Source organism: Sus scrofa, chromosome 1, assembly GCF_000003025.6.
Source record: "Sus scrofa isolate TJ Tabasco breed Duroc chromosome 1, Sscrofa11.1, whole genome shotgun sequence".
Classification (NCBI taxonomy): domain Eukaryota; kingdom Metazoa; phylum Chordata; class Mammalia; order Artiodactyla; family Suidae; genus Sus; species Sus scrofa.
The window spans coordinates 236,865,313-236,878,836 of NC_010443.5; the positions used below are offsets into that span (position 1 = coordinate 236,865,313).

General features: G+C 40.5%; 1 protein-coding gene across 5 annotated transcripts in view; it reads left to right on the plus strand.

Moving 5' to 3' along the window:
• RECK (reversion inducing cysteine rich protein with kazal motifs) overlaps nucleotides 1-13,524 on the plus strand; it is a 77,038-nt gene that overhangs the window by 44,070 nt on the left and 19,444 nt on the right. For all 5 annotated transcript variants that reach the window (XM_021065979.1, XM_021065965.1, XM_013993655.2 and 2 more), the window contains 5 exons: nucleotides 365-632; nucleotides 3,914-4,093; nucleotides 8,041-8,253; nucleotides 9,694-9,830; nucleotides 12,926-13,066. In XM_021065979.1, the coding sequence (XP_020921638.1) occupies nucleotides 365-632; nucleotides 3,914-4,093; nucleotides 8,041-8,253; nucleotides 9,694-9,830; nucleotides 12,926-13,066 (939 nt within the window). The remainder of the gene's footprint in view (nucleotides 1-364; nucleotides 633-3,913; nucleotides 4,094-8,040; nucleotides 8,254-9,693; nucleotides 9,831-12,925; nucleotides 13,067-13,524) is intronic.

The following is a 13,524-nucleotide window of genomic DNA, read 5'->3' on the forward strand; positions in this document are numbered from 1 at the left end:
TTCTAGCATAAAATAATTCCAGTTTGATCTGCAATACCTTTTCCAGGAACATAAACTACCTTGCATATAAGGCCTTCTTGGGTGGAAGAGGACCTTTCATTTATGTAGGAATAGGAATGGTGCTGGAGATCTGATGACTGTGGACAGTGGTGAATCTGGTAATGGATGCCTAGTCCCCCTTTAGCTTTTCATTTATTTGCTGCACTGCAAAGTAATGGAGAGAGAATTTGGTAGGCTCTGGATACTGCAGTTATTGCCATGACTCAGAGTGGTAGTGGGTTCTCGTACACCACTAGGTTCTTCTGTCTGAGCAATGCCTGACCTAAACCCAGCTGATTAAGCCACTTATATTCTGAAAATGTAGGTTTATATTGCTGTGACAGAGCCGAAGATCATGCTTGCCAAAATGCCTGCAAGAGAATTTTGATGTCTAAGAAAACAGAAATGGAGATTGTTGATGGCCTCATCGAGGGTTGTAAGACCCAGCCCTTGCCTCAGGATCCGTTGTGGCAGTGTTTCCTTGAAAGCTCACAGTCTGTTCACCCTGGAGTCACTCTGCACCCTCCTCCTTCTACAGGCCTTGATGGCGCTAAATTGCACTGTTGTTCTAAAGCAAACACTTCAACATGTAGGTCAGTACCTCATTCTCCTTTATTAAAACCAGTAGAAAATAGCGTTTTAATTAATGATTTTAAGTGTGGCAAATGTGTGTTATATCCTTGTACTGTGTAGTCTTAAGAGCTTAGAAGATGTGGAGTTCCCTTTGTGGCTTGGTGGGTTAAGGATCTGCTGTTGTCTCTGTGAGGATGCAGGTTTGCTCCCTGGCCTCGATTAGTGGGTTAAGGATCCAGTGTTGTTGTGAGCTGCCGTAGGTCACAGATGCAGCTCGAACCTGGTGTTGGTGTGCCTGTGGCATAGGCCACAGCTGCAGCTCCGATTCAACCTCTGGCCCAGCAACTTCCATATGCTGCAGGTGCAGCCATAAAAAGAAAAAGAAAAAAAAAAAAAGAATTTAGGAAATATAAAATCTTTCATTCTTTCATCCAATAGGTATTTATTGAGCATCGTGGGTGTGAGGGGGGGCACGGAGTGTGTGTGTATGGGGGGAGGAAGAGAGAGAGCATGTGTATGTGGAACGTTGTTTTTGTACATTGAGCTAAAAACACTATATTTTGGGGTGTGGAGGATTAGCATTGTCAGGGCAGTAAGTATTTGAAGATGATGCAGTATGGATTCTATCCTTCAGTTATCATTAAGTAAGCTTATAATTTAGAAGATATTTTGACCCGACATCTAAAGGATGTTCTTTTTGTTAAATTATGAAACTTTGAATTTAATCAACCTTTTGTATACATTAGTGAATAACCTGGGTTGACACTTGTACCCCAAATTAGACAGCAGTATATTGGCATTCATTTGGGTGATACACTTAGGGACAAAAAATTAACAATACAAATATAAGGTGGAGGAAACAAGCTAAACAAGAATAAATGGAGATAAGGTAATGGTAGAACACAGGTGAAACAAGTTTACTTTATTAGATATATTTTGGTTGAAAAGGTACCACATATTACTAGATATCGTGAAATGAACGTGATATACAAGGAGTGAAATAGGAGTTCTCTTCATGACGCTGTGGTTAACGAATATGACTAGGAACCATGAGGTTGTGGGTTCGATCCCTGGCCTTGCTCAGTGGGTTAAGGATCCAGCATTGCCATGAACTGTGGTGTTGGTCACAGACGCAGCTTGGATCCCAAGTTGCTATGGCTCTGGTATAGGCCAGTGGCTACAGCTCCGATTAGACCCTAGCCTGGGAACCTCCATATGCTGAGGGAGCAGCTCAAGAAAAGGCAAAAAGACAAAAAAACAAACAAAAAAAAAAACAAGGAGTGAAATAATCTTTCCTGTGGTTTCTAGATTGGACAGACTTTAGGAAAAAATATGACTATTATAAGGAATTAATAAATGTTCATATGGAAGGGATGCTGAGTAATTTTTGAATGGCCACAGAAGAGTTTATGCCCTGTAGTCACTGGAGATTGGAATGGCTGTGTTGTCCCAGAACTTCCATAAGAAACACTGCATGTCTTACCCTTTAAAAAAAATCATACTCTATTTTATTATTTTATTTTTTTATTTTCTTTTTATGCCTTCCTGCAAGGCACATGGAAGTTCTCTGGCCAAAGCATATGGAAGTTCCTGGGCCAGGGATTGAATCCAAGCCACAACTGCTACTCATGGCCACAGCTGCAGAAACACTGGATCCTTTAACCCACTATGCTGGGCCAGGATTGAACCCACACTTCACAGTGACCCAAGTCACTGCAGTCAGATTCTTAGCCCACTGTGCCAAGGCAGAAGCTCCCTGCATGTCTTACCTTGATCTAAGATTTTATGGTTTACTGAATGCTTTCACTTTCATCTTGTTTCATCCTCATGAAACCTTACAAGATGACTGACGTCAATTTGTATAATGCTTGTTTACATTAAAAAACCTAACTCAGAGATGTTAATCTTTCCAAGGTCATACAGAAAGTTAGGACTAGAGAAAGGACTGATTTCCAGATCAAGGTACCTAATGAATCTTGACCTCAGCTTCCTCATCCCCATTATGTGTAAGACCCACCGAGAGCAGGGACTTTGTCTCTTTTATTCACCACTGAGTATCCAGTGCCTTGAACAGGGCCTCATGCAAAATACAATAAACATTGGTAGAGTGAATGAGCAAACTTATAGAAGTAAAGATCCCTTCCTCATAGGGGTAGTTATAAGAGTCAAAATGTGATGGGAGTGGAGAATTTTTACTTGTGACTTTGCTTATTTCAGTAGTATTAAAATTCTGTATTACATAGTTTTTTACACTTGTATTACACTTATAAATTTTGAAAATTAAACTAATAATGTATGGATGTACTTTGGAAATCGTATTATTTTAGTTATTACATCCACTTAAGTTCTTTTGTAGCCATCTAGTACTGAAATAAGAATACACACATGCCACAATAGTATATATATATAGTCTATATGGTAAATATTGCTGTATGCAGTAGTATATAGCAGCTTTGGAATTCATAAAGTCTCTACGTATAGCCTATTGTGATATATCTTAAGCACTAGAAGTGACTTAGGGGTACTTTTTCACGGAGAAACTAGTAAACCCTAAGTCTATAATGCTTATTGAAAGGAGTTTGAGAACCATGTCACAGTTTTGCCTCCTGTGATTGGAACACAAATATAGTGAACTACATCTTTGTGGAGGCAAAACCTTATGCCTTACCTTACTTTAAGTAAAGATAAAAGAGAGATCAGAAATATAGACGGAAATAGGAGTTCCCATCATGGCTCAGTGGTTAACGAATCCAACTAGTAACCATGAGGTTGCGTGTTCAATCTCTGGCCTCTCTCAGTGGGTTAAGGATCCGGCATTGCCGTGAGCTGTGGTGTAGGTCACAGACGCAGCTTGGATCCCACGTTGCTGTGGCTCTGGGGTAGGCCGCCGGCTACAGCTCCGATTCAACCCCTGGGAACTTCCATATGTCATGGGAGCAGCCCAAGAAATGGCAAAAAGACAAAAAAAAAAAAAAAAAAAAAAAAGAAAGAAAGAAAGAAATATAGAGGGAAACAATTGTTCCAAGAATAGGATCTACAAATACTATAATTGAATGTTAAATTTAGTGCCGAGTTTTCTAGCAACCATGTCAAAAAGGAAAGGGATGATAAAAAGAAAGCTTTTCATGGAAAAGATTATTTTCCTGACTCTAAATTCTAGAAGAGCTTAATGTTTTGGGTTTTGTACTTTTTTTCTCATTTATGTTCTAAAGCACAGTTTATAGAGTCCAAGGTTTATGCAAGTAAAATATTTATTCATTTGGCTTATCTATATGTTTTTGCACTTGTGCTTTTGTTTCAGGGAACTGTGCACTAAACTTTATAGCATGAGCTGGGGCAATACACAGAGTTGGCAAGACTTTGATCGCTTTTGCGAATATAATCCAGTGGAAGTGTCCATGTTGACCTGTTTAGCAGATGTTCGAGAACCTTGCCAGTTGGGTTGTAGGAACCTTACTTACTGCACTAATTTTAACAACAGGTAGGTGCAAATTGCTGTACAAGGAATGAAAGTATTTTATCTTAATTGTCTTGTTTTTAAATAAGTGAAAAGACCATTTTACTCTGATTTCGTTAAAAGGAAATAGTATATCTTTTATCATTTTGTCTTTAAGTACTATATTCCATCTGATAAATCACACCTGGGAAAGGAAGCACTATAACAAAGTACCTTCTAATCCAGAGATACTTCAAACTTTTGGAATTCAAAGAATCTCCTCTGGGAGTTCTCGTTGTGGCACAGTGGGTTAAGAATCTGACTGTAGCAGCTCCAATAGCTGCGGAGCTACGGGTTTGATCCCTGGCCGGTTGCAGTGGGTTCAAGGATCCAGCGTTGCTCCAGATGTGGCTTGGATTCAATCCTTGGCCCAGGAATTTACATATGCCATGGGTGTGGCCATTAAAAAAAGAAAAGAAAAAGAGTCTCCTTTGCCTTCAGTATGTCATTCTTACCCTCTTCCTTCTGTTGTTCCATCAATGGAAATAATTCACTGCAGAATGGGAGTTCCTGTCGTGGTGCAGAGGAAACACATCCGACTAGGAACCATGAGGTTGTGGGTTCGATCCCTGGCCTTGCTCAGTGGGTTAAGGATCGGGCGTTGCTGTGGCTGTGATATAGGCCAGCAGCTACAGCTCTGATTCAACTCCTAGCCTGGGAACCTCCATATGCTGGGGGTGTGGCCCTAAAAACACAAAAATAAAAACAAAAGACAAAAATAAAAAATAAAACACACACGCAAATAATTCACTGCAGAATGAAACACTGTAAACAGTTCATTCAGAATGCCCTGTTGTGGACAGTTTGCTTTGAAAGACCTTCAGATTAAAGTTCCCACTTGGAGTCCCCTGTTTCACACAAAAACTTTACAGAACACTGTAAACCAGCTGTAATGAATAAATAAATAAATAAATAAAAACTGTCTTTACAGAAGCAATTTGAATAGGTGTTTCCTGAAATGTCAATTCTTGTAAGAAAAGTAAGGGCCAAGAACTGAATTAATGGCTGAAGAAGCAGTGAAGAAAACAGAAAAGGTACATCCAGAAGCCTAGAGGATGCTGTATCAGAGGAGCCAAAGGGGGAGAGTTCCTGAAGGAAAGGGGGGTGGCTGGTTTTATGAGCTTCAGCTCAAGATCAAAAGGGCAAAAAAGAAGAGAAAGAGAATCATTCAGTTGAGCTAGAAGGAAATTCAGAGGATGTTCACGCAATGTATTCAGGTTATTATTTCGACTAAGAAAATTGAGCTGTCTTTACAACTAGTGTTAGCCAATGAGGCCCTGGTTTATAGGTTGAGCAAATTTGAAATCTTTGAAATGTTTGAAGTTAAATTTGAGTTCTAGCTTCTGGTAATAGTTTGTATCAGATTAACACCCCTGTCAATTACTATTTATGACCTCTGCACAAAATTTAAAAAAAAAAATTGTTTTGAAGGCATTTGAGGAGTTCCCTTTGTGGTATAGTGGAAATGAATCCGACTAGGAACCATGAGGTTGCAGGTTTGATCCCTGGCCTCGCTCAGTGGGTTGAGGGTCCAGCGTTGCTCTGAGGTGTGGTGTAGGTCACAGACATGGCTCAGATTTTGCATTGCTGTGGCTGTGGTTGTGGCCAGCAGCTGTAGCTCCAACTGGACCCCTAGCCTGGGAACCTCCATATGCTATGGGTGCAGCCCTAAAAAGAAAAAAAAAAAAAAATCGAAGGCATTCGAGAGTGGCAAACAGGGGGTGCTACATCTCATGAAAGATAGAAACCACACTGAGGACCACATTTATCCAGTCTTCCCTTCATGGGCCTCAGTCCCCTGGCACCGTGGGTAGAATTCAAACAAAAAGCAGCAGTCTTGGGCTCAGAAGTTAAGAGATCAGATTTGGAGCTGCCGGAGTGACTGGATCCGGAAGTGGAAAATCCCAGAAAAGAAAGAACCACAGAAGGAGAGGCCCCCAAATCTGCATACAAACTCCCCTTAAATCGTTGAATTTAACAGTCACAGGATACAAAATTAACATACAAAAACAGATATTAAAATCCAGCTGTTTTCAAATATGACAGACATTAAAGAGATTTTCAAAACCTAAAAGAGACCTATGCTTCTCATTGGTTTTTGTTTTGGAAAATATACTTTTCATAAAAATAACATGTAAGATGTAATACATTTATTATCATTTTAAATGAATTAATAAGTACTTGAAAAAGCTCTTAGCTCAGTTTTCATTTATAATGTGATAAGCACTGATGGATATAATCCACATAAATAGAAGCTTGTCTATTTTTTTTTTTTTTTTTAGGGCCGCACTTGCAGCATATGGAGGTTCCCAGGCTAGGGATCAAATCAGAGCTGCAGCTGTCAGCTGATCCACAGCCATAGCAACGCCAGATCCAAGCCACATCTGCGCCCTACACCAGATCCAAGCTCATGGCAATGCCAGATCCTTAACCCACTGAGCAAGGCCAGGGATCGAACCCAAGTCCTCATGGATACTAGTTGGGTTTGCTAACCACTGAGCCATGACGGGAACTCCCAAAAGAAGTTTTTTGAGAACCCAGTAATTTCAAGAGTGTAGGTGGATTCTGAGATCAAAAAGTTTGGGAACTGCTGAAGTAAACAAATTGTGGTACATTTCTTAATGGAATACTACTCAATAATAAAAATCATAATTTATATGCACAGCAACATGGGTAAATCTCAAAAAGATTGTTTAGCTAAAGACACAGACCCTGGAGTTTCCTGGATTCGATCCCTGGCCTCGCCTAGTGGTTCGGGGATCTGGTGTGGCTATGAGCTGTGGTATAGGTCGCAGACTTGGCTGGGATCCTGTGTTGCTGTGGCTGTGGTATAAGTCAGCAGCTGTGGCTCCATTTGGACTCCTAGCCTGGGAACCTCCATGTGCTGCAGGTGCAGCCCTAAAAAGACAAAAAGAAAAAATAAAGAAAAATAAAGACACCAGACCCAAAAGAGTACATACAGTGTGATTCCATTTTTATGAAGGAATTTACAGACAGAATTTACAGGTATTTACAGGCAGAATTAATCTACGGTGATCAAAGCACAAATGTTGGTGGCCTCTGGAATGCAGTCAACAGGGAAGGCATTGACTGGACAGGGACACAAAGGAACTTTCTGACATGATGGAAATGTTCCTTAATTGATTTGGATATGCCTGTGTGAATGTACATGTTTGTCAAATCACATCATGTATTTTGTGAAATCAAAGAAATAGCATTGGTGGAGGTAACAGTCCTGTCCACAGTATTTTGAAGTTTTTAACTAGCTCACAAAAATCCATATTAAAAAGAAAAATTGTAGAGTTCCCATGGTGGCTCAGCAGGTTGACTTGATGATGTCTCTGTGAGGATGCAGTTCAACCCCTGGCCTGGCTCAGTAGGTTAAGGATCTGGTGTTGCCACAAGCTGGGGTGTAGGTTGCAGGTATGGCTAGATCCCGAGTTGCTGTGGCTGTGGCGTTGGCCGGCAGCTGCAGCTCCAATTCGACCCCTGGCCTGGGAACTTCCATATGCCACAGGTGCCACCTGTAAAAAAATTTAAAATTAAAAAAAAAAATCTTTTTTCTTTCTTAGGGCCACACCCATGGCACATGGAAGTTCCCAGGCTAGGAATCAAATTGAAGCTGCAGCTGCCAGCCAACGCCACAGAAACTCTGGTTCCTTAACCTACTGAGCAAGGCCAGGGATCGAACCCACATCCTCATGAATACTAGTTGGGTTTGTTACTGCAGAGCCACAGTGGGAACTCCAAAAAAAAAAAAATCTTAATGCTAGTGTCTACTTTGAATCTTCTTACATTTAAAGCTGACATTCTTTGATGAGTTGTATGCACTTCTTTGAAAAAAATAATTTTGCTGATTCATTAGCATGTCAGGGTTTTCTCCTCTCTAGGAAATAATTCTCTTGATTCCTTCTGGCCTTTTTTTCCTTCAGGCCAACAGAACTTTTCAGGAGTTGCAATGCTCAGTCAGATCAAGGAGCCATGAATGACATGAAGCTGTGGGAGAAGGGAAGCATAAAGATGCCATTTATCAGCATACCTGTTCTTGACATTAAAAAGTGCCAGCCAGAAATGTGGAAAGCAATAGCTTGTTCACTGCAGATCAAACCTTGTCATAGTAAATCCCGGGGAAGTATTATTTGCAAGTAAGTTCCTTTCGTAATAATGACTCTCTAGTTTTGGTTCAGACCCTCCATGGTCCCCACCCACAGCCTGTCTTTAGAGTTTTCTCTCCCACCACTTCCTTTTGCCCATCACCTCTATATGTCAAATGCTTTCCTGCTTTTTCCCCCTCTGCTTAAAATGTTCTCCCCCCCCCAATCTCTACTTGCCCATTGCCCATCCTTCTTAGCCCCTCTCAAATACCAGTCATTCCTATGGAATCATCCTGGATTTCTCCAGCTGATAGTGGTTTATTCTTACCACAAATTCCTCTAGACCTTTATTTTCTTATGGAGCTTAGTTCAAGTACAACTGAGTATCTTCAGTGCACAGTTCTATTTGCATATTTCAATTTGTGTACTTGTCTTATATTCTGTTAGACTTTGCTCTCCTTGAGGAGTTTATTCTCTGTGCCTCTTTTATCACCTCTTTCCTTTTTTTCTCCTCTTCAGGGATTAACGTAATCCTAACCTGTAAGAGGTATTCCAGAAATGTCTGATGAGTACCAGAGTTAGTAAATATAGTCATTGAATCCTATTCCTAGTAAACATTTTGTGACTGGTTTGCTTAAGATCTATGTTAAAGTAGAGATGAAAGCTGCTATGGTGGGCAAATCCAAAAGCATGAACTACATAGTAAAATATGTCAGCTGCTCTTCAAGCATCTTTTTTTCCAAAAACCTTTTCCAAAACAAAATTAACATTCAGTTGCTTAGTTGTGGGTATGTGGTTCATTCAGTGCTGCTGGACACTTAATGACTGGTTGCAGATTATTTCAACCTTGAACAGAGTCCAGCCTCTGACCTGACTTGGGGATGGCCTGAGTCGGGGAGAGATGATTGGGTGATAAGCACAAAGAAGCAAGTGGGAAATTAGTAGAAACTCTTAGCACAGAAATTTATAGGGGTCAAATCCCTGTTGAAGACAGAAAATTTTTAAGTCGTGGATTTTCCAGTTATAGGCCGGACATCTTAATGTTGATAACTAAACAGATATTTTAAAAGAGAAAGAAAGGAAAGGAGTGAGGGAAGAAGAAAGAAAGAAGCAAGCATGCATAAAGTCCTGAGAGAAAGGATATATGATTTTTGCAAAGAGCAAATCAGACTAATTTCCTTTCAAAGACAGTGAAAAGCCACATTGATGATAACAACAGTAAGTATGAGTGTAAAATTTGAGCAAGGCCTTTGATTTCAGGTCAGAGAAAGTTAGGGATGCTTTGATAGTGTAATACATTACTTACTCCTCAACCTAAGGTGTGCTGTCACTCCTGTTCTGTTTTGGCATACTCACACCTAACAAAGTGTGAAACATTGCTGAGCTATGAAGACCCACCTCCTGGAAAATTTCAGAAACAGAACTGATATTAACTGGACAACATGAGGAGATTCTTCGAACCCTCAATTTGTGTGTATTTTCCTTTTCAAGATCAGACTGTGTAGAGATTCTCAAGAAATGTGGGGACCAGAACAAATTCCCTGAAGACCACACAGCTGAAAGTATTTGTGAGCTCCTGTCACCTACAGATGACCTGGAGAATTGCATACCTTTGGATACCTACCTCAGTAAGTGCTTTTTTTTTTTTTAATTTCAAACGCTTCTTTCTCTCTCTGCCATCCTTGCTTTGGATGAACATCTGTCTGTTGAGAACATGTGGTTTAATGATAGTATCTCAATTGCAGGCTCTTATCTTATTTTCTTGGACTTTTTGGCCCAGGAAGGAATTGTCATCTTAAAATATGTACACAGAAGCAGTTATCACATCAGTCTGAGAAAGGTAGTGAACCATTGTCAGTCAGGAATTCCAAGTGGTCAGTCAGAAGCCCAGCGTACTCACATAACCAGCTCTACATCATTGCTGTCTCCTTGCCGTGATTTGACTAAGTGGAATCTCCCCTAGGGAGTCTTCAGCTTTTTGTCATCAGAATATCAGTGGACCTTAGCCAGGCGTTGGCTTGACTCGCCTACCACATAGGGAGTGAGGAATGACGGCCTAGGTTAGTACATGAAAATAGAACTTTTCTCTGTGCCAAATACTCCTGCCAAGAGCTAGAGGAAAAAGTTGCTATCTCCTTGAGGGATTCTGGAGCTAAGCTTCCTGGCCAGAGGTGACTACATATGGTAGAAACCAGGGAGTAACAAGTAAGACTCACACAGCGTAAGTTAGGGTAGGAGAAGTGTTTTGGTTGCCACCAGGGGGCGCTAGTGCTGTGAGCTGGCTGGAAAGCCAGTGAATTCAGCTCCTGCTTGCTTTGTTTGCCTGTGTTAGATAGGATTAAATTCAACTGCAAATAATAGAGCACATAGAAGCAAAAGCAAGCCCAGAAGTAAATAGTCCAGAGGGATGTTATAACGATTCCATCATCAGGAATCCAGGCTTCTTTTTCTTTCTCCACCATCCTTAGCGCTTGGCTTCCATCAACAAGGTTACCACATGTACTTTATCATCACAACATGACTGCTGTAATTCTAGCCACCCTGTCTTATTGTAAGGGAAAACCACCCCTAGTTATAAGGGAAACTGGGATTTTTTTACCTTTGGACCCATTGCCAACCTGGGTAAAATTAGAGTTATGAGAGTAAGTAAGAAGAAAAGAGTGGATGCTAGATTTGCAGTTAGTAATATCTGCTATATTTCTCAAGACCAATGAACTATGTCCCTTAGCCTTTGTGACCAGTATAGCAAAAAAGAGAGCATTAGACTAGAAGCATAGGCTTCTGTGACTTTAAGAAGATCACTTCAAGTCTCAGCTTCCCTGTTTGTAAAATGATTGAGATGGATGAGATAAACTCCAAGAGCCTCTCTTAGCCTTAGAGTCTGAGTCTGGCCTAAAATCAAATAAGCGAAATGAATGTATTCACAATCTGGGACTCTACTAGAGCAGGCAGACACATGTGTAGAAGGAAACTATTTCAGTGGGAGGAAACTTAAAGAAATACTTTTGTTTAAATTTCAATACTCAAGAGTTTTCTTGTAGCCTAGTGGTTAAGCCACACAGTTGTCCCTGCTGTGGCTCAGGTCACACCTATGGCACAGATTTGGTCACTGGCCTGGGGACTACACATATCTCAGGTGTAGCCAAAAAATAAATAAATTTCAATATTCTGTTCAGAAGTTCCCTTACGATGCAGCAGGTTAAGAATCTGGCATTGCCAGAGCTGTGGGGCAGGCCATAACTGTGACATGGGTTCAATACCTGGCCTGGGAATTTCCACGTGCTGCAGGTACGGCGCCTCCAAAAAAACTCTCTTTCAGTATCGTATGACCACATATGTGGCCCTCCATAACCACAGGTTCTGTATTTGCGAATCAAAAATATTTAGGAAAAAATTACAGAAAGTTGCAAAAAGCAAAACTTGAATTTTGCTGTACATCTGGCAACTATTTACATAGCATTTACATTGTATTTACAACTATTTACATAGTATTTACATTGTATTACATATTACAAATAATCTAGAGGTGACAAAGTATATAGGAAAAGGTTCTTAGGTTATATGCAAATACTGTGCATTTTATATAAAGGATTTGCGCATCCTCAGATTTTGGTTTCTATGGGGTTCTGGAACAAATCCCCCATAGATATTGAAGGATAGCTGTATCTCAAGTGAGATTCTTCCTTGGTCTTTTTATGGCTGCACATGCAGCATATGGAAGTTCCTAGACTAGAGGTCCAATCACAGTTGCAGCTTCAGGCCTGTTCCGCAGCCACAGCAACACTGGATCTGGGCTGCATCTGGGCCTATGTTGCTGCAGCTTGCAACAACGCAAGATTTTTAACCCCCCTTAGTGAGGCCAGAGATCAAACCCGCTTCCTTACAGACACTATGTTGGGTTCTTAACCTGCTGAGTCATAATGGGAACTCCTTTGGTCATTATTTAACAAGTTAATAAATATAATCATTGTATAGGTTCCAACTTACCATAGTAAATTATTATTACTTATGGTAAAATATGCTACATTATCCCTCTTATACATAGGCACCTGTTTGACCACCTTATTTCACCTTTACTGGAGTTCCCGTCGTGGTTCAGTGGTTAACGAATCTGACTAGGAACCATGAAGTTGTGGGTTCTATCCCTGGCCTTGCTCAGTTGGTTAAGGATCCGGCGTTGCTATGGCTCTGGTGTAGGCCGGCGGCTACAGCTCCTATTAGACCCCTAGCCTGGGACCCTCTATGTGCCAGGGGAGCAGCCCTAGAAAAGGCAAAAAGACCAAAAAAAAAAAAAAAAAAAAAAAAAAAAAAAAAAAAAATATATATATATATATATATATATATATACCTTTACTTTCCTTCCCCTTACTCTACTTGTTATTTAATCATTATCTGTCTTTTAATTTAATCACACACCAGGTCTGTTCATTGTCTACTTCCTGACCAGAATGTAAACTCTGTATCAGAGATTTGTCTATTTTGTTCACTACTCTATCTCCAGTACCAAGAACCTTGCCAGGCATATTGTAGGCACCCAATAAGTAAATAAATGAATAAATGTATGTGTATGCTAAATGTACTAATGATTAGGGAATCTGAGTATTTTAAAAGCTTCCTAGAATCAGTCCTCACCATTTTTTATAGATGTCATTAATTCAGACAATGTACAGAACTTTGTTACTCTTTTGGGTGGGTTAAACTGATCTGTTTTTGGTTTTTGCAGGGCCAAGCACTTTAGGTAACATTGTGGAAGAGGTGACTCATCCCTGTAACCCAAATCCTTGCCCCGCCCATGAACTCTGTGAGGTCAACCGGAAGGGGTGTCCAGCTGGAGATCCCTGTCTTCCCTACTCTTGTGTGCAAGGTAAGAGGTAGATAAGTGGGGCGTGGGGTGGGCATGGGTATGTACCACTGCTCGCTCTTTATAAGAGTTATTTTTGGAATGAGATTATTTTCTAAATTATGTTTTTCTGTAATGGTCAAGGTTTTACCAATAAACAGGTGTTATTTACATAAGCAAAAAAAGACAAAGACAAATGTAATTTTTAATAGTCATTTCGATTGTGAACTAATCTCATGAGAGCCAAAACCAGACTCTCATAATGAGTCATAGCGTTCTTTTTTTGTTTGTTTTTGGTTTTTTGTCTTTTTTTTTTTTTTTTTTTTTTTTTGTCTTTTTGCCATTTTGGGGGCGGCTCCCGCTGCATAAGGAGGTTCCCAGGCTAGGGGTCGAATCGGAGCTGTAACCGCCAGCCTACACCAGAGCCACAGCAACGCGGGATCCGAACCACGTCTGCAAACTACACCACAGCTCACGGCAAC